The sequence below is a fragment of the Struthio camelus genome, chromosome 1 (genome assembly GCF_040807025.1).
Source record: "Struthio camelus isolate bStrCam1 chromosome 1, bStrCam1.hap1, whole genome shotgun sequence".
Lineage (NCBI taxonomy): Eukaryota > Metazoa > Chordata > Aves > Struthioniformes > Struthionidae > Struthio > Struthio camelus.
This window is the reverse complement of record NC_090942.1, coordinates 61,040,811-61,065,719: the sequence shown is the minus strand read 5'-3', so window position 1 is coordinate 61,065,719 and position 24,909 is coordinate 61,040,811. Positions and strand designations below refer to the sequence as shown.

At 40.8% G+C, this 24,909-nt stretch overlaps 1 protein-coding gene across 1 annotated transcript in view; it reads right to left on the bottom strand.

The window, feature by feature from the left end:
* Positions 1–24,800, bottom strand: part of LOC138067259 (BPI fold-containing family C protein-like) — a 31,470-nt gene extending 6,670 nt beyond the window's left edge. The window contains exons 1-14 of the mRNA XM_068943837.1: positions 24,468–24,800; positions 24,004–24,108; positions 15,506–15,631; positions 13,075–13,186; positions 11,366–11,494; positions 8,301–8,456; positions 7,434–7,497; positions 7,286–7,346; positions 5,663–5,754; positions 4,300–4,473; positions 3,252–3,305; positions 2,106–2,276; positions 1,397–1,464; positions 432–474 (exon numbers count right to left, since the gene is read on the bottom strand). Coding sequence (XP_068799938.1) covers positions 432–474; positions 1,397–1,464; positions 2,106–2,276; positions 3,252–3,305; positions 4,300–4,473; positions 5,663–5,754; positions 7,286–7,346; positions 7,434–7,497; positions 8,301–8,456; positions 11,366–11,494; positions 13,075–13,186; positions 15,506–15,608 — 1,227 coding nt within the window. The 5' untranslated portion in view covers positions 15,609–15,631; positions 24,004–24,108; positions 24,468–24,800. The remainder of the gene's footprint in view (positions 1–431; positions 475–1,396; positions 1,465–2,105; positions 2,277–3,251; positions 3,306–4,299; positions 4,474–5,662; positions 5,755–7,285; positions 7,347–7,433; positions 7,498–8,300; positions 8,457–11,365; positions 11,495–13,074; positions 13,187–15,505; positions 15,632–24,003; positions 24,109–24,467) is intronic.
* Positions 24,801–24,909: the final 109 nt, after the last annotated feature.

The window sequence follows — 24,909 nt, the reverse complement described above, 5'->3', positions numbered from 1 at the left end:
TGGACTCACTTCAACTGCTATGCCTACTCAATCCAGCTGTGAATTCAGGCTAGCTGTCAGAAACTGCTAGAAGAGGTGCTATCTCCACGCCTGCCTTTGTGCTGCTGAATACAGAAGCCAGCAGAATTAACTATGACAGCTTGCTAGATCACGAGGACCCAGGCAGACCCTGCTCCCTGTTTCAATTTAAGCTACACAGCAATAACTTCGTAAGTTTTGGTGCCTCTGATGAGAGAAAGCACTCCAAGAGGTATTTTTCTTTACTGGAAAGAAAAAGAGAAGTAGAGAATGTACTATTTTAAAGCAGAAAGAGCAGTGGCAGATGATATACCCAGGACAGACAGTATTCTGCAGGCACAAAGTTCTGATAAATTGCTTCAATTTTTGAAGGGCTCAGCTACCTTACCTAGGCACTGAAACCACTAACCTACCTCAGAGAAGCCAGCAATGGAGTGCAGCAGGGAGAACCGGAGCCTGAGAGAAATAAATGAAAGAAGAAGAGTCACTAGAAAGGTTGAAGGCACAAGTCATGTTCAGTCACTGCTTGAAGATGTGAGGCCATATGAAATAAATAGAATAGAAGAAACACAACTTTGCAGTTCTCCGAAAGGCATAAATGTATTTTTTTCTTATGGTGCTGCTTAAGGTGTGGACAGACATGGGACCTAAAAGCAATTTATGCAGTAGTGTGAATGTGCATTTCCTTTTAATTTCATTTATGCATATTTTTTTTTACTGATTTCATGTTGACTCACACATTTGACTTTGCAAAAGATTCTTTGAGTCCCAACAGCTTTTAATCAAAATTGATATAACTACAAATCAGATCCAGAATCACTGGGATCTTTCAGAAATTAATCTCCTTCCGTGGTCATGTGTAGGTCTGGGCTGTGACTACAAGGCTTGTGAAGGAAAACCTTCCCTTCATGAAAAGGCATTCAGAGAGTTGGCTATGGTGCATGCAAAGAGCTGGCTATGGTGCTTCAGTGTAGTGTTTACACCGAGGCAGTTCTGTTTATGACTTTCAGACATAGCACAGAAGCAAGAGATACAGGGTTTAGCATAAACTACTGAACCTCATCCTCCAATATCAGGACAGAAGTAAATGGACTCCTTTAAGATAACTAATAAATTGAACACTCTTGTCTGAAATGGTGTTTAACCTACAGTAATATATGTTGCACAAAAGACACGGCTGTTCCAAAATATCATTATATTTCATCTGCAAGATTTGGACCAAGCAGTCAAAGTATCTTAGAGAGTCCCTGTGAGAAAGGCAGTGACTAACTTTCTTTTTCTCATGGTGAAACAAGCACCTTCAGGCTGACACAATGAAATTCTGTCGTGTCCTAATGCCAGGATCGTTAATGTTGCTTTCTGAATTTTCCTTGGTTACCTCTTCAGAAGTAATGAGATAATCAACTTCTGTTTAGTTACTGTAAGATTGGCTCTGGTACTGGCTGTCTGCAAGGAAAAAACAAAACAGTCTTCTGTGACTGTATATAGACCATAAGATCCTGCCCTAGATGAAGTCACAAATGCAATTGCTTTTTGTGATTGGAAACACAGCATCTAAACTTTTTATTTGGTCATTACAGATATTGAAATTTTGGGTGAGTTTGCTGCTTTCTGCCAGCAACAGGTATCGCAGGAGCTAACTTATCACACTGCCCTGATTGTCTGCTTATCATTAGGATCATTTAAATCTTTGAGTGGCTAACATAACTGGTTCAATTTCAACCTAATGAAAAGATGTCTGGAGACACAATAAACTATCTTATAACAAATGAGCTAGGAAGACTGAACACCAGACAATCAAGCTTATCCTACGTTACAATTTATTCTTCCTGAAGAATGACTTAGCCGCCCCACATGGAAAAAAAAGGCGCTTTCATAACTTGCTCCTTGTACCTGCATATTAAATTCTGCAATATTTGGTGCATATTTCCTCCCTGCCAAATGTAATTGAACAGTCTGCATGTTTGTGGCAGGCCTGTATACTCTATGTTATGCTGATCTATATGATTTTCAAAGGATTTGGAAGATAACTGTGTGATTTGTTTAGCCCCAGGCCTGAATGTTACCTTCCGGTTTACATTACTTACTAGATTCCCTGTAAAGAGGTACTGGATGGTGGAATTTGGCAGAACAGCAAATACATCCACACAGCCAGTGATGTGTAGGCTGCATCCATCTGCCTGTAGACTGACTGCAGGTGGTGATGTAGCCATCAGCTTCAACAGCACTGGGTGTGCTGTTACGTGATACAGACCAATCTGTTGAATTTCAAAGAGGTTGAATACTGAGTTTCTTCAGAAGAGATTTTTCTTAAACTACAGTTTCTGTGAATACATCATAATCAGGTACTATATGCGAATCCTCTTGTTAATTAACCAAATAATCCAAAAACTCCACTATAACTACAGTAACTGAAATGAGGAAATTGGCATGACATAAACTTTGAGTTTCAGAGACTATAAAAATGACAAAGTTTTAGACCCACTGATAGTGAACAAGTTTGGAGAAATAATTTAAGGGCTGTTCCTGACAATTTCAAAAGGAGGGGATTAGCACTCTATGTTGAAAAAAATGATGGACATGAGTGATTCATGTTAGAGAAAAAGATAATGACCAGATAAAGAAACTGGAAGACAGGCAGGCCTTCAAAAGAGCCAATCTTTTGAAAAATTGAGAAACTATTAGAGGATAAAACTTTAGTTTGTGATATCACAGAAGTTTCATAATCTTATAGTGAATGTTGTCACAATAGGCATTTTTAAAGCATCTCATAGTATCTTAATTTTCTGCATCAATTTGTGAACTTTGCTCTTCATGCCTATTACTGCCTTAATACCAATTGCTGTATATAAACTCCAGCAGCCCTAAATCAGGGATCTTTGCATAGAGAAGTCAGGCTACTGATAGCAGAGATACCTTAACTTCTAACAGGAATAAAGGGAGACTGATCTCACAGGTGGCTACCGCTTAGTCTTTAGAATCGTTTCAGGGACTGACTGCAAATCTGGCACTTAAGGGGGGCAGAGGGTGACTAAGGAGTAGTGCAATATAGAATTAAGAAGAACATGGAGTTATGAGGGGGAGGATCTGTAGGTTTGAATCTTCCACTAATCATACACCAGCTCAGCTTCCTTGTCTCCTCCAAACTTGGAAAAGAGCTAGTACATAAATAATATCTGCATGAAACTAGCTACTGCTCTTTCTTAAAGGTCTGTGCAAATACAAGTACCTACCTCAGGTACAAAATCATTGAATATGGATGTAGTTAGGTTAAAAGAAGTAGCAAGCTGTAAACAAATGAAAGAAATTAGATCATCTCATGTCAGCTTGGAAATTAGCTTTTCTTTGAAAAAAAAAAAACAACTCTGTTTATTTTAGTACTAAATAATCTGTGTTTTGATTTAGCGTTTCCTTGTCCCAGAATGATTCTTAGGTGCTACAGTGCTCTTTGGGGCAAAAGAGGGGCAGATGTCTCACAGATGCATTTCAGAAGCACGTGCCAGACAGAGAGCAAGCATTATCCTTTGAAAGAACAGACCTGGCATCCTGCTTATTTTCTGTCTTTGGGGCTCTCTTAGATGGTGTATAGTGAATCTGGCAGAGAGAGGTGTCAAAATGTCATTTGCCCTCTTGCTGCTGACCTCTGTGACAATGTCAATGCCATTTGTGTCACCACTTTTTATACAGACCCTCTTAGCACATGTTCAGTCAGCAAACCTTTCTGGCAACCCCTTCTAGCATGGAAAAAGTATTTCTAGGAGAAGTCTTCCATGTTGTTCACCCACAACTGAATGTTCAGTTTCCTTGTACCTGCTCCTTGTCCCAACCTGCTGCTCTGTTAAGTCTGATAGTTTACTCTAGCTCTCAACATGTCCGTTCATTTGTTGTGGGCCTCCATGCAACAGACTGCAGCAGTTAAAACACACTTTTTCCTGCCTTGCACCTTTTTCTCCTACTTGGACACAGCACTGGAATCTGTGCAGAGAAAGGCTTTCTTTGGCTCTTTCTGCCACCCCTTGCATGCAGGCTCTGTGACATTAGTAACAGTCACTTCTTGCCTAGAACCGCCAAGAACTTCAGAGTTAGGCCTGAAAGAGACTCCGACTACAGAAAATGGTGAAATACAGAATGAATGTCGTGGATCGCTTTTAGAATTGGTAGGAGAGTGATCCAAATCTCTATGAGATGGCAAACAGCTCTGCAAAATGATGTGTCAATCTCCTCTCCTGAGTATCTACGCTGCTGTTACTTGTAATTCTATTATTTGCAAATTATACTCACCTCTTGGGAGATGGTGATGTTGAAGAGCCCTGCTCTGTAGTAAGCCAGTGAAGCAGACTTAAGAAAATAATTGGAGACTCCCAAGTAAAGCATGGAATCATCCTGGTTTGGGAGAGCGAATGGAGCTGGCACAAAGGGAGGGTCTGTGTGATTTCCTACTGGATAGACTGTGCCCTGCAAAGAGTCGTTAAGTATTTATACTTATAAAAATCAGTATCTGTCAGAATTACTTGTTACATTAGCCGTGGCTGAACAGAAAGAATTCTTATTCTCTCTTCCTAACCCGAAGAAATGCTTGATATGAAAGAAAACCTGAAGTAAACAAGTAAGGTTGTGATATGCCCTGAAAATTAACAAATTAAAGTTATTTTGGAAAAGCACAGGAGCCACAAAGAACACCTGGTCCCCCATCCTTTCAAAGTTCAAATTTGAGCATTCAAATGAATATTCTGAACTGCAACCAGAAGGCAGCACAAAAATCCTTCTCTTGCTGCAAGCAAGAATCAGCCTGTTCCGAGGAACAATGAAGGCCAGTACTTCCTTACCTGATTAATAACTGCCTGACAAAGACTCATCGGATGTTTCAACAGGGGTGCAAGCATGTTAAAGATTAGCCCGGTAGCCTGTAAGTTCTAGCTAGCTATAGCAGCTGATAAATAATTGTTTTATACTTAAGGTGTCTATACCTTGCTTTCAGTCTTTTTTTGTGCGTGGTAAAAGTCGCCTGAACTCGATAACCAAGAAGGAGAGTATCAGCCATAGCTCTAGCACATCTTTCTAACCTGAAGCCAGTTCTGAGTCATGGGCATGCTCTAAATCACAAAGACTGGCTGGGCTGCTGGAACAGCTAGCTGGGTGTTGCTGGGATATCTCTTGCCAAAGAGGGTGAAAAGGAGGTGAGAAAGGAAGTGCTGCGTGCTCCTCAAGAACCCTCTGTAAGAAGAGTCTTTTTTGGGTGTACCTGTAGATATACAAGACCCTCAGCCATATTGAATCAAATGCTTTGAACTGCAATCACAGCTGCACTGGCAGCTGGCATGGATTATGTATCCCTGGTAATGGGTAAAGAACAAGCAGTAGTGGGAGAGGTAAAGCATCTCTGAAGGGGCTTCACATCTGAAATCATTGAATTCTAAGTAACAACTTTGGATGAGTAACCGACACCATTAATTTATTAAACAATCATATTTGGTTTCTACCACAGCTATTGCCCAAAATGCCTAGATGTCATATCACTCTTCTAATTAAACAGTGGAGAGGCTTATCTGACTGAGATCATAGTGAAAGAAAATGAAGCAACACAAAAGAAAAGCAAAAGTGTCTTGGAGAGAACACAGGCAAATTTATGTTAAAGGCAAATTACCTTCAAATCCAGGTTAACGTGTGATTTGAAGACTGCTGGAGGACTAACTAGGGCATAGTCTATTTGTGCAAAGGCGTCAATCGGGCTTAAGACTAGAAAAATGATGGATAAAACAAAACAGTCATTATTACAAAAATATATCACAAACAGTTATTGCTCGGTTAAAGGCAAAGGCATTTTGGCAATGATGAATCTGAAGAAGGAGAATGGTGGGAGAAGAAAGAAGACAATGAAAAATTTGTAAGGGAAAAAGTGAGAGTTTTCCCTCTGGAAAAGTCACTGATTCCTCCAGATCTAGGATTTGTGTTCCTGTTGTTCCACCACTGAATACATTCCCCACAAATCTCCTATGGAATAAAGGAAGAAGTATCGAGGGTGGGGTCCCTATTTTTGTTATGTATTTGTACAAGAAACCTGAACTCCCACATAATTATGATGCAATACTGGTAAATACTACTAAATACTACAAAAGATGACATTAGCACATTTTTGCACCCATCAGTTTCGAAGACAATAGATGCTTGTTCACAACAATAGAGGCACTTTATCAGACAATCTGATAGAAGATGTTTTTCCTGAAAGGTCCTCACATGCAATTTCAGTCTGATTGTTATTTTTTATCTGTAAAGTCTGTTCATACTCTATAAATGCTCAGATACGTTTAAAGGGAAATGGTGAATTCACAGAGACTAATCTCCTCAATACAGCAACCCAGACTAAAGCGCACTTTAACCTGAGTATCTGAGTACCTGCTGCGTATGCAAGACAATGTTCTCGACTACCGTGGTTTTCAGTTATATTTGCCAGCACTAGCCTAACCATTTTAGGAAAAATAAAAGCCTACTTACTCTGCCTCTGAGTATGGAGTAGCTAATAGCCATATTCAGAATGCAAAGTGAAAAGTGGGATCAAACCCCGCAACCTCAGTTAGATGACTTAGGTGAATTTAAATTGGCAAAAACTAAAAAGAAGTATTCTTATTCTTGCCAAAAATAAAAGCCACAGATAATACTTATTGAGTATAGGTGTGAAAATCTCATATTTATATGCTTTATTGAACACAGATGATCTACTGTCTTAGTGTCCCTGCAAGAGTGACATAGCAATTGTTACTGATGCGAAGAGAAGTATGACTGCTGTGACACTGTCTTCCTGCAGTATCTTGTTACCTCAGTGAACTCAAGTTCAAAACAAGATGTGCTAAGTTTGTGAGACCTGATAGGATTGCACTGCAGGATGTGATTTTTGCTAGCTCTTCAGCGGATTCCTGTTAACTCAGTTTTTCTTGCATCCACCGTACTAAGAGCATAAAGGATCAACATGAACATTTTTACTTCCAAAATCTAAGGAAACAACAGAGCTGAGCCATAGCAGGCTGAAAGATTACGCATGACCTGCTACGGGCACAGAAGAAATCTGAACATTCTACACAAGGTGCATGCAAGAGATTTCTAGGTGGGAGTCTGAAATAGGCTAAGGCACAGAACAACGGCAGCACTTTTCTTCCTTCACTTTTTGTACCACGAACACAGGAACGTTTTACTGGGTTCGGCATGAAATAAAAAGGCTAGAAACTGAGCAGCATGAAAATTACTTAATGAAAAGCTGATATCGAAGACTCACCCTTAAGCTTTCTAAGCTGTGCATCCATCATTTGGATTTTGTATTTGATATTTAGGCACAGCTATATGAAAAGAGAGAGAAGTCAGTAAAGCAATGGCTGTATTCGAACCTCTCCCTTCCCTAGCTGAAACCATCTTTGCAGACTTACATTTTTATCCAATTTGGTCTGAATGGGCTTCTCCAAATAATGAGATAGGAAGCTATAGACCCAGCTGAAGGAAAGAAATGAACACAAAGAATTGTAAAAATCAGATATTTTGATCCACGGTAAAAGATAATACCCTCACGCAAACATTTGCTTTATATACAGTTGAATATCCAAGTTTATTAACAGTCAAATAATCTACATTAGAATAGCGTAGGCCAGAACGGAACTGTTTGAAATGCAAAATCTGTCAGACTGGGGCATCAATGTCAATTAGACTGGCAGATTGTGCAATTGATTGAGTCTCAAATGCTAGGGCTTCTCAGTCTCCTAAGTCCTAGCTAGAAGGCAATCTGCAAATTTGTAAATGTTTGTGTTAACATGTTAGCAAAAAATGCTCCATTAGCCACATTTTTGCTTTGAGCAAGACAAGAAAACATTCTAGAAAATCAACATGAGGGGAACTGCAACCATTATTTTATGTTCCTCTTTGGAATAAAAACTTTTACTCTTAAATTGTAGGTCAGCTTGTCAAAATGCATCATCAGTCTAGATCCACTTTCATAAATGCAAATTTCCATTCTCAATCTTCTGCTCTTCAATATACCTGGATGACAAATTTTTCATATGCAGTATGTCTGGTCAGCCCATTTGTCAGCACACGCAAAAGGAAAGTACAGACTAACCGCGCTGAACACACTCAGCGAAGAAGTCTGTTTTTGAAAATAGACCTTTAAAAACCTATTTTCATAGCCTTGGACAGTTGTTCATGTCCTGTAACTGAATTTCTAAAAAAAATTTGAGAGGTGGTCCTTTCGTTACAAACCCTGATACTTCCCACAAAGTAATTCTAAAATCTCTTGTACTTACCTAGATCCTCCATTTAACTTGACTTTTACACTATTAATGATCAGCTGGCAATTGTGTAGCAACACGGACAAGCGTCCTGTGGTATCCCGTGACACTTCAAAAACAACCGCAATAAACAGTCCAGAAATGGACACAGTAATTCCTCCTTGATCTCTGCTGCTCAGAAAAAAAAAAGAAAAAAGAAAAAAAGAAAAAAAAAGAAAAAGACAACTTAGTCAAGAAATATCTGCTTTAAGGGAACAATTCAAGAAACTACCTGTAAATCAAGGTTGTCAGGACTTTGCTTCTATCATCTAGAGTGAAGAATGGGTTTTAGGAATTAACGTAGAATAAGGACATGCTTGGCATTCACATGCATGAGTCTTCAGGACGTGAATTTTCCAGTGTTATGCAGGATTTGGCAAGTTTGCAAAAATGTCACAATTTCTCAGTGACTTTCTGATGCACTTTCTGATTAATCCATTCAAGTATTTCAAGACAGATCTCCCTAAAGACCTCGGGGACTGCAACAGAAGAAACTAACTAGGTAATAAATATATTCCCCAGTGGTTCTCAATTTTGCGCTTCTTTCCTGTAACAGTTTTCCATATCCCTCCTAAACATACGCATTCCTCCATTCCTCATCCCGCCCCAAACTCATTTTCTTCTTCCTCTGTAAAACTCCCTACTAATACCTCAAGAAAAATATCATTATTCCCCACATTCCAGCACATTTAGGCATTACTTCTATGGTTAGGAGTTGTAGAAGTTGTAAACTGATCAAGAAGGATACAGACAGCTGAAAGATTTTAGAACAGCCTTATAAAAACTTCATTTGAAAGGACAGAATTGGCAACAAAAGCATCACTGTTCACCCTTTCATCCCAATTATTCAGGTTTTCTTTTCCTAGGCTCTGGCATTACTATAGTGGTTGTACCATACTGGAGAGAAAGAGCCTAGCCCAACAGGAAGCTCAACTCATGAGTCTCAACTTTCCTCTTTATTTTTCCAGCTAAGGAAAAATCCTGGGAATAGATGTTTTAATCCTGAAACACACATCTTAACCCAACCCAAAGCCATACACAACCCCTAAACAGACCAATGAGTACCATTCCCAGCCACAAAATCCCTCCTACCACCACTGCCATTTTCACCTCCATACCTCTCTGTCTATACCTCTGCGCTAAATTGCTGTCAGGAAGAAGTCCCACTCTTCAGACCCTCTTTTCCCAGTCCCTAATCAAAACCTCAACCCACGAGCCATTAGGAAAAACACTTTCACAGGGAGAGTAGTGTGGCACTGGACGGGTTATCTAGAGAGGTTGCAGAGCCATCCTTGGTTAAACAACGCTACTAGATGGTTGACCAGATCTAGTCTGGTGACCGCTCGGTTTTGAGCTGGAGGCTGGACAAAATGACCTCCAGAGATGCTTTCCAACTCAGCCTTCCCCATACTCCAGTGACAGGGTCATGTTCTCTGCCCCCCTCCTCCCTTTTTTGGCTGCATGGGAGACCAGGGTAAACCCAGCTACTCAGGTCCTCCTTCCTGCATCCTTAACTCCTCCTCTTCAGGGGGAATCCTGATTCACGGATTCATGAGGATTCCAGGACCTCAGCTCTGGGACTCTGGGAGCAAAAGGCCTTCCAGGAGACCTTGTGGCTGGCAGAGTGCTCTGGGACACAATGAAGAGGAGGGCTACGGAGAAGGCTAAGAACTCAGGGCTATTGCCTAAAAAGTGGGATAATATCCACCTTACTAACCCTAGAAACAACCCAGAAGGGCTAGATTGTCAAAGACCTCCCTTGGAAAGCTCATTTTCAGCTGGGTCCTCTTTACTATGCTGAGGGCAACATGTTGAGCTAGGGAATGGAAGGGCTGAAGAGCTCAGCATCTTCTGGATCTATCTCAACCTAGAGCCATACATAGAACATAATACTGAACAGACAACATAGACTGGCTCAAAGAGGCAAGAAAACCCCTTCACATCCTCAGCTCCAACAAAGCTGGCTTTGGCCACCTCCACCATGTATCCCAGCTCCCTGACTCCCTTGCTGCGAGTGAAGTCCTTGGAGTTTTATGTTTCTGGGGTCTCTGCAGATTATGCTCAAGTCCTTGCCCTTCAGCAAGAAGGAGAGGTGACTTCGTGTTTGGGAACAGTTGGTTTGCCTGCTGAACACAGTATCTTTCCCCTCACAATACCAGTACGACAGAAGGAACAGAGACAGGCTGGGGCCACAGTGACAGCAGTTTCTAGCCACCAGTACATTATACCGAATGCAGAACTGCGTGTCTGTGCTCCTTTGAAAACAGGACATGCTGTGAACTGGCAGTCTGGTGATCTATCTTTCTATACTATATGGCTCATAAATAGAGTAACGCCTACTGCTGTTGACAGTTACTCCATTAACCGAACTTGTTGAGATTAGCGCTTCGCAAGCTCTGCTTATATCCTAGAAGTTTTCACCCCTCACCTGAATAAAACGAAAATCTAGAATATTATATCAAAAATCTGCAGCAGAAATGCTGAGGTAAGAAAAAAGTGGAAAAAAAAGAGCATGTGGTCATGTCATTACAGACAAGATACTGCACTTGCTCATGAAGCTAAGCCAGTTTTCCACAGTGACCAGGATTCTGGGATTTCCTAAATTCTAAATGTTTAGCATTGCAATAATACCCTCCTTTTAATAGGAATGCTTTGGAAAATAATAAACACTAGTACTAGCAAATAGATATTAGTTATATAGTCAATCTTTCAGCCATACTATATACGGAAAGTAACAAACATTGTTACTGCAAACTCCGTGACCCTGAATATTCATGTAACAGATAATCTGGACAAGCTGAGCGTGTTAACATGTATTCAACTTCACACTTCCCAAAGAGACACCCTTAGGGGTAGAATCTTTAACAAAAGAAAGCATTAACTGGCAGGGAATGTTTCCTTCTTGAGAAGTTTATCCAAACAGATTGCTGTCAAATGTTAAAGCATATCTGACCTGAAAAATATTAATTAGCAACTAAGTTTCACAAATTCAATTGTAATCCTTCTCCCAGACACCCTCTATCACACCATACAATACTTACAGCAGCCATGCTTTCATTCTCCAGTCTGCACTGATAGTAGCAGAAGCACGTGCCACTGACAGACTAATGCCAGTGCCAGGAATAAAAGATGCAGAAGTTTCTGGGAAATCTAGAGTATTAATTCTGAGCCTATGGAAAACAGAAAGGGGGATATTAGACTGCATGTCAAATGGTGAGAAGGATTTCTGATTATGGAACCCTTCTGCTACAGAAGGCCAAGTCTATGCCTCAGTAAAGAATTTCTCAGCAATGACGGAGCCCTGTACATTTTAGGGAAGAAAGACACCTGCGCCATTACGCTGAGTAGCATTCTTGGAAAAAGGAATCCTTGATATCCAGTCAGGGAAAAAAGATGCCCTGACCAAAACAAAAGCTTCCTCTAGGGAGAAGACGACACTTCTCAAAGTGAAATGTGCCTGCTGAGGGAAAATAAATCTATGAGCTGAAACCAGATGGTACGTTTATAAATAAATCCAGGTTGTTGGAATGCTAGCATTTGCTGAAGGAAGAACATCAGAGTCCCTCTTCCCTTGCTCTGTATCCCCTCCTTTGCCTCAGCAAAGGGCCCTTGAGAAGCTCCTTTTCTCTAAATATAACCTTACTTAAAGTTTTCCCTGCCAAAACAAACGTTTCTGATATTCAAGGGCATTGTCTTGCGGGGGCAGGGGGGTTGCCTTGAGCTGAGCGTTGTCAAGATATCAACTGCAATCTTATCACCTAGTTCACATTTCTCATTGTTTCCTGATATCTGGCAGAAATCTCTTGAAATAACTGTTTTTAATCTAAGTATCCAACCTCTTCCATTATTTTTGCTGGGGCAGAATGCACCAGCTACTTTTAGTTAAAATGACCATAATTTTCCAGGGACATCTTGGGCAGCAGTAAGGCTGCCTTTAGTAATCCTCTTTTCAGTGAACTAAATGAGATTACCCGTTGGGAAGATGGCCGATTGCAAGGACTATGGTTAAGAGAATGAATTAGGATTTTGAAGATCACAGAATAATGTAGGCTGGAAGGGACCTCAGGAGATCATCTGGTCCAATCTCCTGCTCAAAGCGGGGCCAACTCAGAGCCCTGCCCAGCTGAGTCTTGAGCATCTCCAAGGACAGAGATTCCCCAGTCTCTTTGGATCTTTGTTCTGGTGCTCCCTAGATTTTTTTCCCTCCTTTACCTATTGTAAATTGATCCAAAAACTCCCATAAATGTCACTTTTCTGCCCGTCCATCCTTGTCATCCCAGATACACTATCCCCATGCACATGCGTTCATCTTATCCCTTTGCTCCCTTTTTCTCACCAAATACAAACAAGTTTTTTCACTACTACAGGTCCTTCATGGTATCAGACTGTCAACAATGCCACCTCTTCTCCATCCATTTCCCCTGAGTCATAAACATGCTTACTTCTATGTTGTCCCAAACTTTGAGACAAGTCAACTAAAAAACAACCAAGGCACTCCTTCAGAGGCTTTCTAAAGCGCACCTCTGGGTGTGGTATAAGGAAGTACTTATAAAACGAATCAGTGTTCGGGCAGTAGTAGAGTCAGATGAACCATAAACATTTTACACCGAACAAAGAAAAAAAAGGATACATTATTATTATTGCCATATCCTAGGAGGTGGACAGGGAAGGAAATCCTCCTTGCCACTACTACGACACCCACACACAGAATAAGCTGTTTCATCCTTTGAAACGTATTTCCTTTATTTACCCTGAAATTCTGTAGTTGACCTTAACAAATGAGAAACTCTCCTGCCCACTCCAGCTTGGGAAGGTCTCTTTCAGCACTGCTTGCTTCAGGAGTTCCATCCCAATCCTCCTGCCTACAAGGGGACAGAGGAAAGAATATACCTTTCAGATAGGGTTCAGGTACCCAAAGGTCAAGATATAGTGCCAAATAATTTAAGCACTTTTAACATTGTTCTCAGAAAGCTCTGATTCCTAAACCTTTACCTAGACCTAGTTCCAGCCCCATATTATAACCTCCATTAGCCTCACACATACAAATCATTTAACTCGAGATCAACATGATCCCTTATGAGGAATTGTATCTCTTACTCTACAACTCTTTTCAGGTTTTTGAAACTATTATACCTCCCTCACTTCACTCACAATGTGGACAGCCTTGGGAAACACTTGGTCATCATAGCTACCTCAGACTGACTCATATCTGTTGAATGAAAAGGACAATTAAGAAGCAGCAGTATGACTTCCATGTGTAGTCCTTACTTATTTATATAAGTGCCAACATATGCATCTGAAGTGCTGGTGTGTCAAATACAGAACTATCTGTATTGTTGCTCGTATACTGGAAGCTGTTTGAGGTTTAAATCTAATCCTTGTAAATGTTCCCTTCCCATTTCTATCTGGGTTCTTATGTTTCGCCACTGCACCTTATCCGTTACAGAATGCTGTAGATCTCTACGTTATTTCCTTATCTTCTCTCATTGCCTTAAGGAATCCCTACGTTATTGAATGTTTCAATGCTACTTGTGCTTTGATAATATACACAGAGACTACAATCAACAAATAGTACATCTTTAAATGCCAAATTTCGTGTCTTTCTTCTCTTTGCTTATCTTTGATGAAGACACCATTAAAACTTTATCACTGAATGATATCTGGCTTTCAGATCATATTTTTGACATGCGGTTCTTAGCTTTGGGTCTCACAGTTGCTGAATAGAAACTATATAAGCTTTTTTTTTCCCAGATGCCACAGTATATTAAAAAAGAAAATAAATGAGATCAGTGATAACTCAACACTGGAATTTTTTTTTAATACATCTTTTACGAAGGAGGAGGGCTAAGTTATGATTCCCTAGGAACTCTTGCCTCCACAGCAAACTATGGGTTCTATCTGACAGAACTATCCAAAAGCTCCCTCACAACTGTAAATGAAGGTAGCTGGTGAGCCCAGGTAGAATTTATCTCAAGGTTAGAGTTAACAGGTGGGATCTATTGTCCCAGCTTTCAAAACTCATATTAAGAGAGAAGCACCATCCTCTTCAAGTATGAGATAACAGGGACCTTTGGGAGGGGCACAGTTACTGCCTGTCCTTATCGCCAACCACTAACGCAGGGGTGAACAAGCTCAGTCTATTCCTCCAGCGCTCAAACGCCACGGTGAACATCAACACAGCTCTGCCGGGCTCACACTAAAGAAATACCAGGAATTCTGATTTCTGAATTCTGATTTCTAAAGGTATCTAAAGGGATCCTCAGAGAGCTCTTTTCCCTATGTGTCATAAGAAGATATGGAGATTAGTTGTGTTTTAGATGACAGATGTTTGCCTTGCACTTCTCAGCTCCTCAAAGGCCTTTAAAACAATGCTTATACAGAGAAATAAGTGGACCTGATCCTTGCTTTCATCTCAGAGTCATAAACCCTAAGCTTCTACTTCTCACCTCACAAGTCCATTGTCTACCTGTCAGCATGTTCAGAACATAAATGACAATTAATCCTTCTCATGACCCAGCCTTTGTTGAATCTGCGCCTTGTTAACCTTTATTATTAATATTAATTCTGTAAACAATCGAAATTGTACTGAGCGCCCTCCACACCCACGGAGTAAGTCTTAAGTAACAGACAGTGAGAGCTAGCAGGAATAGAAAGAGTAGGCAAAATATACTGCGGGCATGGCAGATGGTTATTAGATTTTTTGAGAGAATGGCAGATGCAGATGCTATCCCACCCAAGTGGAAGAATAAGAGTAAAGCTGTGCTATCCCACATGGGTATTCCAAAGTTGTAAGTTTTTTTTCCAACTATGTCTTCCTTATCCTCAATGAAATATTGCACTATCAATCAAGTTTTTGACACTTTTTAAAAAGGAACAGTTATACAATGACCTCATTCTAGTTCTAAGAAAGTAGATCAATATGAGAAGTGTAGCAGAAGAACTCTATTGGATTGTAGGAGAATGCACACACTAATGCAAGGAAAATTCACACCTGGGGTGTGCAAAAAGGAAGGGAGCAAGTGAGAGAAGAGACGTGGGGTGCCCTTGGTGTGAGATGATTAAAGGAATTTGTTCTATTTCAACATTTCAGGACCTCGTTTTTACACTGTGCCTTTACTAAGAAACTATATTTTGTACAAAAATATTTATTTTAAATTAACTTCTGGCAACATCACACATACCGTAGTCCAGCCCTTTCTGAGTAATCCTCACTTTGAGACCAGGATTAGCCTCAAGTTGCAAGGACAGTAAACACAGCAGGAAAGGATAGCACATCTTTAGCATCTTCTCAGCTTTGTCACAGGGACCTGTTAACAACATTTATGATGCAAAGCTCATTTTAAGTGATGCATACTGTAAGTCACCAAAAAATGTGTATTCATCTCTCATAGAGATTGGGACAAAGGTAGATAGTCAAGAGAAGTTTAGCTAGTGATTTTACTGCATGAAGCAGAGCTTGATGCTGTCGTGCTGGAAATCACTGCAGGAGCAGATACACAGCTCTGACTAATTGGATAGCGCTTTGGGAAGCATCAGCTGTTGGTGAGACTCAGCATTTCTGCTCCACCACAGGCTTTCCCCCATCCATGTCTTGGCTGGTTTATTTTGCCATCTGTCTCACCTCCCGCAACAGTGAACATGACAGATCAATACCAGCCAAGGAGGCCCACGTGTGTCCTCCTATAGAATACCCCTTTTATATACACACCCCAGGACAGACTGGACTTGTGAGTCCAAAAGGTTTTCAACTACATCAGTTGGTCTAACAAAATGCAGTAGGCCTCCCTTCCTATTACACACAAACCCCTGAATTAATCCAAACATTGAGACACATGAGATTGACTATAGCAGGTCACGTGAGAAGGGACTGCAGTGGCAAATACAAAACACACAAGAACTATACGGGGATCACATCAGAAGAGAGAAAAATTTCATGATACTAGGCTGCTGCATAGTGAGTGTGTTTGAGCGCAGAGCGCGGGCTATGAGCCAATGCGTGGTGGGACACAATCACATGACATCTAGTGTCTTTTGGAAAGAGCTCCAAAGAAGCTATGACAAATGATCTTTTCTGTTAGATTTTTCTAGCACACAAGTAATGTTCTACTGACCACTGATAGCTACTGTTTGATTCCCAGGAAATAACAATAATGCTTCTCAAAACAACTTCAAATCTTCCAAGTGCTGTGTTAGGGAATTGCTTGTTGGGGGCCTATGGTAACTTTATCCTGACACTAACATAGAGCAAAGCAGCATACCATCAGACATGTAAGACTGTGATCATGGGATGGCACCCTGCCTAGTTACAAAATCATATTAATTAATAAATAGCAAAAAGGTCTTGCTAATTTCTTGGTCTTTTCAGCCTATAAGATCATTCCTGGATCTCCACAATAAACCACATTGTCTTGATAATTTCTGATACTTTATTCCATCAACTGCCAGAAAACATACGAATGCATGACAAAAAAATTCTCTGCTGGAATTAATATAGATCAAGTCAGACTCTAAACAGGTACATATCCAAGATCTGTCTAGTACTTCAAAATATCGCTCTACAATGAACTTCTGAGCTGTAAGACAGACAAAATACATTGTCAGCACTTCCCTAATATCAGTTCTCTGAGGAAATTGTTACAAGGCCACCTCAAGATGCTATATAGGAAAAGTGCTTCCAGAAAAAAACATTCTGAAAACACAGTCCACATTGTGAAAACATAATCCACATTGTGACAAATTATAAAAATCCCCACTGTTTTTTCCCTCTTTAGTTCTTATGCCCATTTGGTTTTCTCTAACTATTTTTAAGCAATCCAAACTAAAGAATTACTTCAAGGGAGCATGTTATATTGTGCACAACAAGTCTTCAGCTTGTTCAAAAAAAGTGTCCTAGCTTTTCCTGTAAATATGCTTCTTTTTCTAGCCTAATTTGGACAGATCAGTTAAAAAAAAGCAACATAAAAACAGAAAGATAGATTTTTTTGTCATTAAAATATGTCAATATTTACTAGATAACTATTTAGCAGGATTTCTAAAAGCATTGATGCAGGTGAGGTACTTCATTCATATTGAAATTCATTCCCATTGAGAAACAGTAATCCTAGTCACCACTGTGCTTCGCAGCTACATGTTCTAATTTGGCTCTTAAATGAATCCAGGCTGATAGGCTGAAAGAACAAACAGCAATCAAACTGCCATAGCATCAGAAGACAACATAATTTCATATCGCTTTGTTGAACCAAGAGGCATTACTTTTGCACTCCAAGGCTGATGTTCTGGTTTCATCAAAGCTCCAGGCCTCTGTCAGATGCTAGAGCTGATTGTACAAGCTAAATCAGATGACAGAGGCGGACAGAGCTAAGAAGATGGAAACTGTCAGATGCCTGAATAAATCAGAGCTGCCAATTGCATTGTTGATGACAATAGATGGCAGACAAATTGCTCTGATTTTTATCTTCAGTAACTGAGCATGCATCAAGCAATTCCGCGATGTAAATCATTCTCTTAATTCTTTTGTCTTCTCAGAGATATAGTATTCAAGCACTTTAAGGGGGAGAAAAAGATGAATAACTCCTTTGTTTCAGTCTGTGTACCTGTCTGACCATAATGAAGTACTCTACTTACCAATCTGCAGATATCACATCTGGGTTCTCCTTTGTGAACAGTCTGCAAAAAGTTTAGATAAAACTGGCAATAAAGATTACAGCTGAAACCTACCTGCCTAAGAACTAAGAAAGTTTCTGATACCAAAAAATGTCATTACCATTGTCTTATACAGATTTAACACAGTCATAAAATCACATTATCTTAAGCTGACCAGCAACTAGAATACCTCTGAAAAAGAGTATTATCACTGTCTGGCCTTCGTCCCGCACAAACTCCAGTTTCAGCCCACAGTGTGCCCACAGAATTTTTTTCACTTCCAAAAATTCAAAAAAGAAATAGTTAACAAACACAAGACAAACAGTTCTTAAGCAAAATATCTACCTAACCTGCACTCCAGGAAAGGTACTTTAATTTCCCAAATATCTCTGCTGTTCGTACAGAACGGGGATTGGGTTTTTTCAGTTTCTTCCGTGCTCCATTGTTTCCAGTTAGTCTGCAGAATGCTCAGTAACAGTTAGGTTTTCTGCAGCTCACTCAACAATGTCAAATCAAAAAGGACTCAGTAGCTTCAAGATTTTAACCCTTCATATACACTGATAACCCACACGGAAAATCACCTCTGAGGGAAAAGGAATCCAAAATTCATATGGTTGGTGGGAGAAGTGTGCTGGCAGGAATGCTCACAGAAACCAGCCGATGATACAAACAGACAGGAGCTTGCTAAATGACAAAAGAACAGGTGCCCCCTTCCTCTCCACAGCCACTGGAAATACCCATGAAAAAAAAAAAAACCTCCAGTAAGGTCTGGCTCATGGTTTCTTCCCTTCAGTGTGGAAACCAACGCTATCCATTTCCCAATTGAAGAAGCAGCGGACTTCTTCAAACAGAATCCATAGGAAGCAATGATCATCTCCCCCAAGGTGTTATCCTTGTGAGTAGCTCTGGGATCACCGTACTCTTTAGGAGGCTTCCTGAAAGAGCCCTGCTACCACAGCTTTTCCTGAGTGTGGCTGCCTGCAGACACCCTTCAAAAAGGCTTTCAAAGCCTCGGAGCTGAGTTGCCAGAGAAATACTAATCTGTGCCAGGCTGCAAAATAAATAACATAGCTGCAATGCCTACAAAGAATCTTTTAACAATGGGTAACTATATTGAGTGGCAGTTGTCGGATGAGCTGATGGAAAACAAGCAAGCACTTTCCACTCTTCAGAATCATTTAGTTCATGCTGCCAACCTCTGTAACTACCCTATCCTAATATCGTAAGCCAGGACTCTTAATTCATTTTTGCCGAAGTGCATTTAATAAAAAAAACAGTGCTCCTGTTCTAGCTCTGCAGGACACTATACACTGCCCTCAAAGCTAAGAACTGTAATAGTGCTCTTAAGCTGGTCCCCAAGAGACAGGGGAGGAGTAAGAAATATTGGGGTCTCCAACAGGAACGCAGCAGATGTTATTTCTGGGATTTACCCAGATTCAGATCAGAGTCTATCACCTGAGTTGATCTGTTGCAAGCTTTCTTCTCTGTTTTTCCTCCTGTTTTTGGCTCACCCATTGGTCTCTCGAACAATGAGCCACAACCTTCTGGAGCAAGAGTAGAGCCATGCCCAGGTGGTTTTCTGTTTGCCACAATGGGTCCTGATCCCCACAAAGGTGCATGAGCACAACTAAAATAATAGAAATAAAGCCACTCTAATAAACATCACCTTTTCAGTTACAATCATGAAGCTTACAGTGGGATGATGGGCTCTTCCTGTCCTTATGGCCAATGCAGTCTCTACCCTTACTTGGTATAAATCACAATCCCGTAAAAAGTCACCACAGGTCCCTAGAAAGCAGATGCAGCTAATCTCACCAAGAACAAGCTGACCCTCTCAGTTCATCATCAGGCATAGGAAATCTCCCTGTGAAAATCTTCCTCCATGTGTGTAGCCTCTTTTTACTACTTAGGGAATGGTGATTTTGGATTTGTTAATGCAAAGACATCAAACTCCATGTCTTTGAGGACGCACTTCAAAGATCTTTGCTCTGCACACAACTCTCAGCAATTAAACAGCAGAAATAAATATAAAAATAATAAAAAAAACCCAATAACTTGCTTGGGAGAGGCAGAATCTGATCTGTGAAGAAAGAGTTAAAGATTTCCTTCATAAACTTACCAAGCATTATCTATGACTTCATTGCCTAAGATATCTAAGATAATATATTCTGTGACTCAGGAAGTTCCTCCCAAGCCTATGTTCCTACATCGTTGCTGGTAGCCTTGGAGAACAGGCAATGCAGCAGCCAGCTGGGTGACTGCAGGCAGGAGAAATCCTGAAGGACATTGCTGCTTCAGACACCTCTGTCAGATTTTTACCAACTCTAGTAAAGGATTCCTTTGATCCTTGCTCAAGAATGATGATGAAGCAGCAATACAAATTATACAGTACTTTCAAAAAAGGAGTGTTTTTCTACCAGCTTGAAGGACAGATTACAATAAGCAGAGTCCTGGCTGCCAGTTCTGGCATGGGGTTGCTTATTAACAGCAAAATCAAGCAACTATCCCAACTTCACGGGCACTGCAGGTAAGAATAGAAAAACGCCTTCCTATGTTGCCTGACAGATGCACCTATCATCACTGAGAAGAGCACTTTTTACGAGACCTGTTTTTAGGCCTGGCCCACACAGGGAACTTGCATGATATTAACAAGAATTGGTATGCCTTAAGGTAACATGGATTCATACCAAATCTGTTCAGCTGAGCTGCTTGGTATAATCAATCACAGTAAGCAAGCCTTTTGGGATTTCACTTTGCAGCAAATCTTTTTGGGGGTTTGTGCAGATGTATTCGTAAATACCCTGTCTGGGGCAGTTTACTACATACTATCTCAAGGTGCATTGCATTATACCTACCTAATCATGTCTGCATAGCTGTGTGCCTCACAGTGCTGTTGGATCATCTCAAATCAGAGACAATCTCCCTATGTTTATGTCAACAGGCAGCCAAGGGTGCTCCTTTTTCATGTCCAATAACAGTGAAGTCTATTACTCATGGGCAACCCATCTATCAGAACTGTGATGTCTCACCATGAACTTTGGATTGCGGCATCTTCAGTTCCATCTGAAGGAAGAGTCATAGAAATGCACACAATTGCGAGACCCTCTGCAGAAACAGGAGAAGCCCTGGGAGCGGGTCTCGCTACTGAGTCCAAACAAGGTACGTCAGAAGTGTTTGTAGGCACAGGAAAGAGAACAGGGCTGTCAATGGCCGCGCTGCCTACTCCTACTATGAAAAAGTAGACTGCAATCTCTGAATAAATCCAGGAAAATATGGTGGTGGCCAAAAAAGGCCTGAAGCAGTATGAAAAGGCCCAGAAAACCCACTGAAAGGTCCCTTGCTCCCATTTGAACAAGTACTTTCATGAGAAGTAGATTAAAGCAGTCAAGAGCTATGTGAACAAGATCCACAGACTGCATAAGGGCCCTATGTAGGCCGCTGATCTGAGATGCTTGTAAAGCACACCTCCACCAAATGTGTTAGTTATAGACCAATAGCATGAAGGGCTTTAAAATGCCTTTTAGGAGTGAAGTTGTCCACTATCAAGCTGCGAGAAGCTAAGAGGTCCTTTCCACTGGCTTTGATTTGAATGTCCTCCAGTGGCACGCTCAAAATGGTACTTCAGACTATCGCACTTCTGTGACATGAGATCACAAATTTCCCGACAATGCTCCAGTCTCCAGCCCCTTCTCTTGCTCATTTTACCACTTCTCAGTGTGACCCTAGTCACTCAAAATATCAGTATCAAAAGAGTTAATATACATACACATATATGTACTTAATATATATGTATTATAAAACAAGATCTTTACAGTGGCAAATACAGAAAGAAAAACAATGGAAAAAATCCACTGGCTCACAGCCTTATTACTGTACTCAGCTTTCAGAAAAAAAATATGTTCCATGAGGTAAGTAATTGAACCAAAAGGACCTTTACTTTTTATAGTTTTACCCTGCCATGGGAAGTTGACTGCAGGTCAACAGGACTACAGCTGTATCAGGTTTCAAATTTCTCAAGTAAAACCTTAACATTATTGCTAACGGTGCAGTTTTACCACTTAGGTGGAAGGGGTTCTATTGCCTGTGTTTTATACTGACCATGTGAAAAAAAACCCTGAGTAAAAAATGTTGAGTTGAGGAAACATATTATACTTAACAACCATTTTGTGTTACTTCAAGTTGCATACGAATGCTGAAAATAACTTTCTTTTTCTATCACATTGTTTTTTTAGTCTAATTTGTTAAAGAAGAATATACAATCATCATATCTGACACTGGCATACCATGCTGAAAGTCAAAATTCTGCATACAACCATTTCTTCAAGCTTGTAAGAACACAAGTTCCTTGTGCTACCTTGGTACAATGACTTTCCTAGCCTGAGGTCAAGCTCATACTTGGCCATACTCTCTCTTGCCTACAGAAAGAGACAAAACTCAAAAAGGTGGAGAAAATAACACCAACTATCAGCTCTTTCAGATAGATGTGGGAGGAAAAAGAAAGCAGTACTTCTGACTCCCTCAAACTGTAATTTTTGGTTTAGCTTAAATTATTTTTTTATTTCAGTCAACTTGAAATCAATCCCAATCAAAAGCCTTTTTGTGGCCTTTTGAGGCTGCGAGGAGGAGTCTGAAACATTGTCAATAGTTTCACTCCATCAGTCAAACCTCAGAAGCAGAGATTGGCAGGTTGTACTTGCACCTTGATGATGGTGGTTCTAGGTCAGCTGAATTTGGCACAGACAAACATTAAAGCTGTACAGCATGTTTTAGGCTTTTACCATAATTGTTTCTTAGGAGATTTTCCTGTTTAATACTGCTGTGTGAAGAGTAGGTCTGAACCTTGCATTGTGGCATGACTCATGAAATTCAAAAAAACATTTAGCAAAATGCCAGCAAAAGTGCTCACTTGCAAATGGTGTAGCTGGTTACCTAATAATGAATAGCATGGCCGGAGCCTGAGGAATTGAACCTTCTTACTTCACACAACTACCTTAGCTTGTGCAAGCTACTTAAATGGTGCTTCTGCTGGAAACATCGCAACGGTACTCATCAACGTTTCTCAGACTAGGGGAGTCCCCTCCTCCCTTCCTAAAGGAGAACGTGGACTGAGCAGCCCTGGGGCCAATGGGAACGCAGGAGGTGGCTGGGACAGAGACAACGCTAAAGAGCAAAACACAGCAGGAGGCCTGTGGCCACTGGGAAGCTGTCCCACTGTTCAGGCACCAGCATGACTCATTTTGGATGCAGCCCTCTCCAAGAGAGAGGAATGCAGTTTCTGGCAGGCATGGTGCTCTTGACTGCTCCCCAAATATTCTCTTCATTTCTATCTTCTTTGTCCCTGCCTTTGCCACTTCCTTCTAGTCACACACCCCTCTGCCACAGCAACCCACCCTTCCGGCATCTGTCCACAGTGTGGCCCCATTTGATGACTATTGCATAAGTAGTTCTCAAATTGGGGCTGTCATAAAAGGGTCAGTAAGCCCCTCATGAAACAACTTGTTTTAATGTTCTCATTAAAGGACCAGGTGTGCAAGACAAGGTTGAGCACAAGCACCAGTTCTTTCATTGTTGACTGAATGGTATTTTTCCATTTCCGTAAAGTGCCTTTGTCATTCCTTTTGTCTTCTTCTTCCATACGCCCTCTCCTTTCCCCTGAGAAGTTTAAGATATTGAAAACAGATGATGGTTGCCCAAATATGCCCATAGGTGTATTTGACACCAAACTCTGAAGTGAAATGCAACAGCCACATTTACCTCAGTTGAATGACCATGTTCAGATGACAGAAGAACTAGCCTGAGATTTCAACCATAGCCCAGAACAGGTTTTGTGAAGTTTCATTCTCCTGTTTGCACCTGTCCCCAGAAGGACTAAAACAAGAGAGAGAGGCCTTTCCTATGAATACTGGAGATATGCAATGTAAATAGCACCAGAATAAGCAGCTGTACTTGGTGGCAGCTGTACAGACTGTTTCAAATTCACTTCACCTAGCACTACTCTTTTATTATACTCCTACAGAGTATTCTAGGCTTGCTATACCTCATTCATATTTTCCTCTCTCCATGTAAGGAACGTATCTTCATAAATGGATGCCCTGTTTCTGCTCTCAACAGGCCTAAGATTTCTTCGTGTTCATAACTGCATCTGAAGGGAAAAAACAAAAAACAAAACCACCAAAAAACAAGATAACTTTTGTACACAGATTATCTCTGAACTCACACTGAAGGGATTTGTTCTCCTTAAAGGATTAATATAAGTCATTAAACAAAGTAAACAACTTGAATAATCTGTGCCCACCTTTTACATTTTTCCTACCAGACTTTCTGAAAAAAGTATTTTTTTAGATAAAAGCAGAAGTTTATTTTTTACATCTAAGGCGTGGAGGGAGGCCTTTTTTGAGTAGCACTGACTATGAAAGTAGAATAGAACATTAGAAAAGTTTGCTGTACTTTGTATTTTTGCTAAGGACATAGCAACATTTGACTACAGGTCTAATACATTACCTCTACGATGACAGTTCACCAGTGTACCTTGGGGGGAGGGGGGGAAGAGTCATACTCAGTGCCCTCCCTCAGCCTTTCCCCTAGATCATCTGTTTCCATGAGCTTTGCCTGCACAGAGTTTAATACCCAAACAGGAACAGGCTCCTTAATACCTTTTTAGAATGATATCTAAAAGGGCCTCAAAATTGGAGGCGAGGCAAAACCGAACTACTCAGCACACAGGCAGGCAACCAATCTGCAGAAATCATTCCCGTTACTCCTTCCAGGCGGGGAAGGGGATAACCTTGGAATAACAACAGAGAAGCAACCCAAAACAACAGTACCACCAGAGGTCCCCTCACCTCCCCCCCCCCCCCGAAGGCGGAAAAAAGAGAGGAGGAAGGGCGGGTACATCCGCGTCGGCGCATGCGCAGCAGGCACAGCCCGAGCGCCCAATCACCGA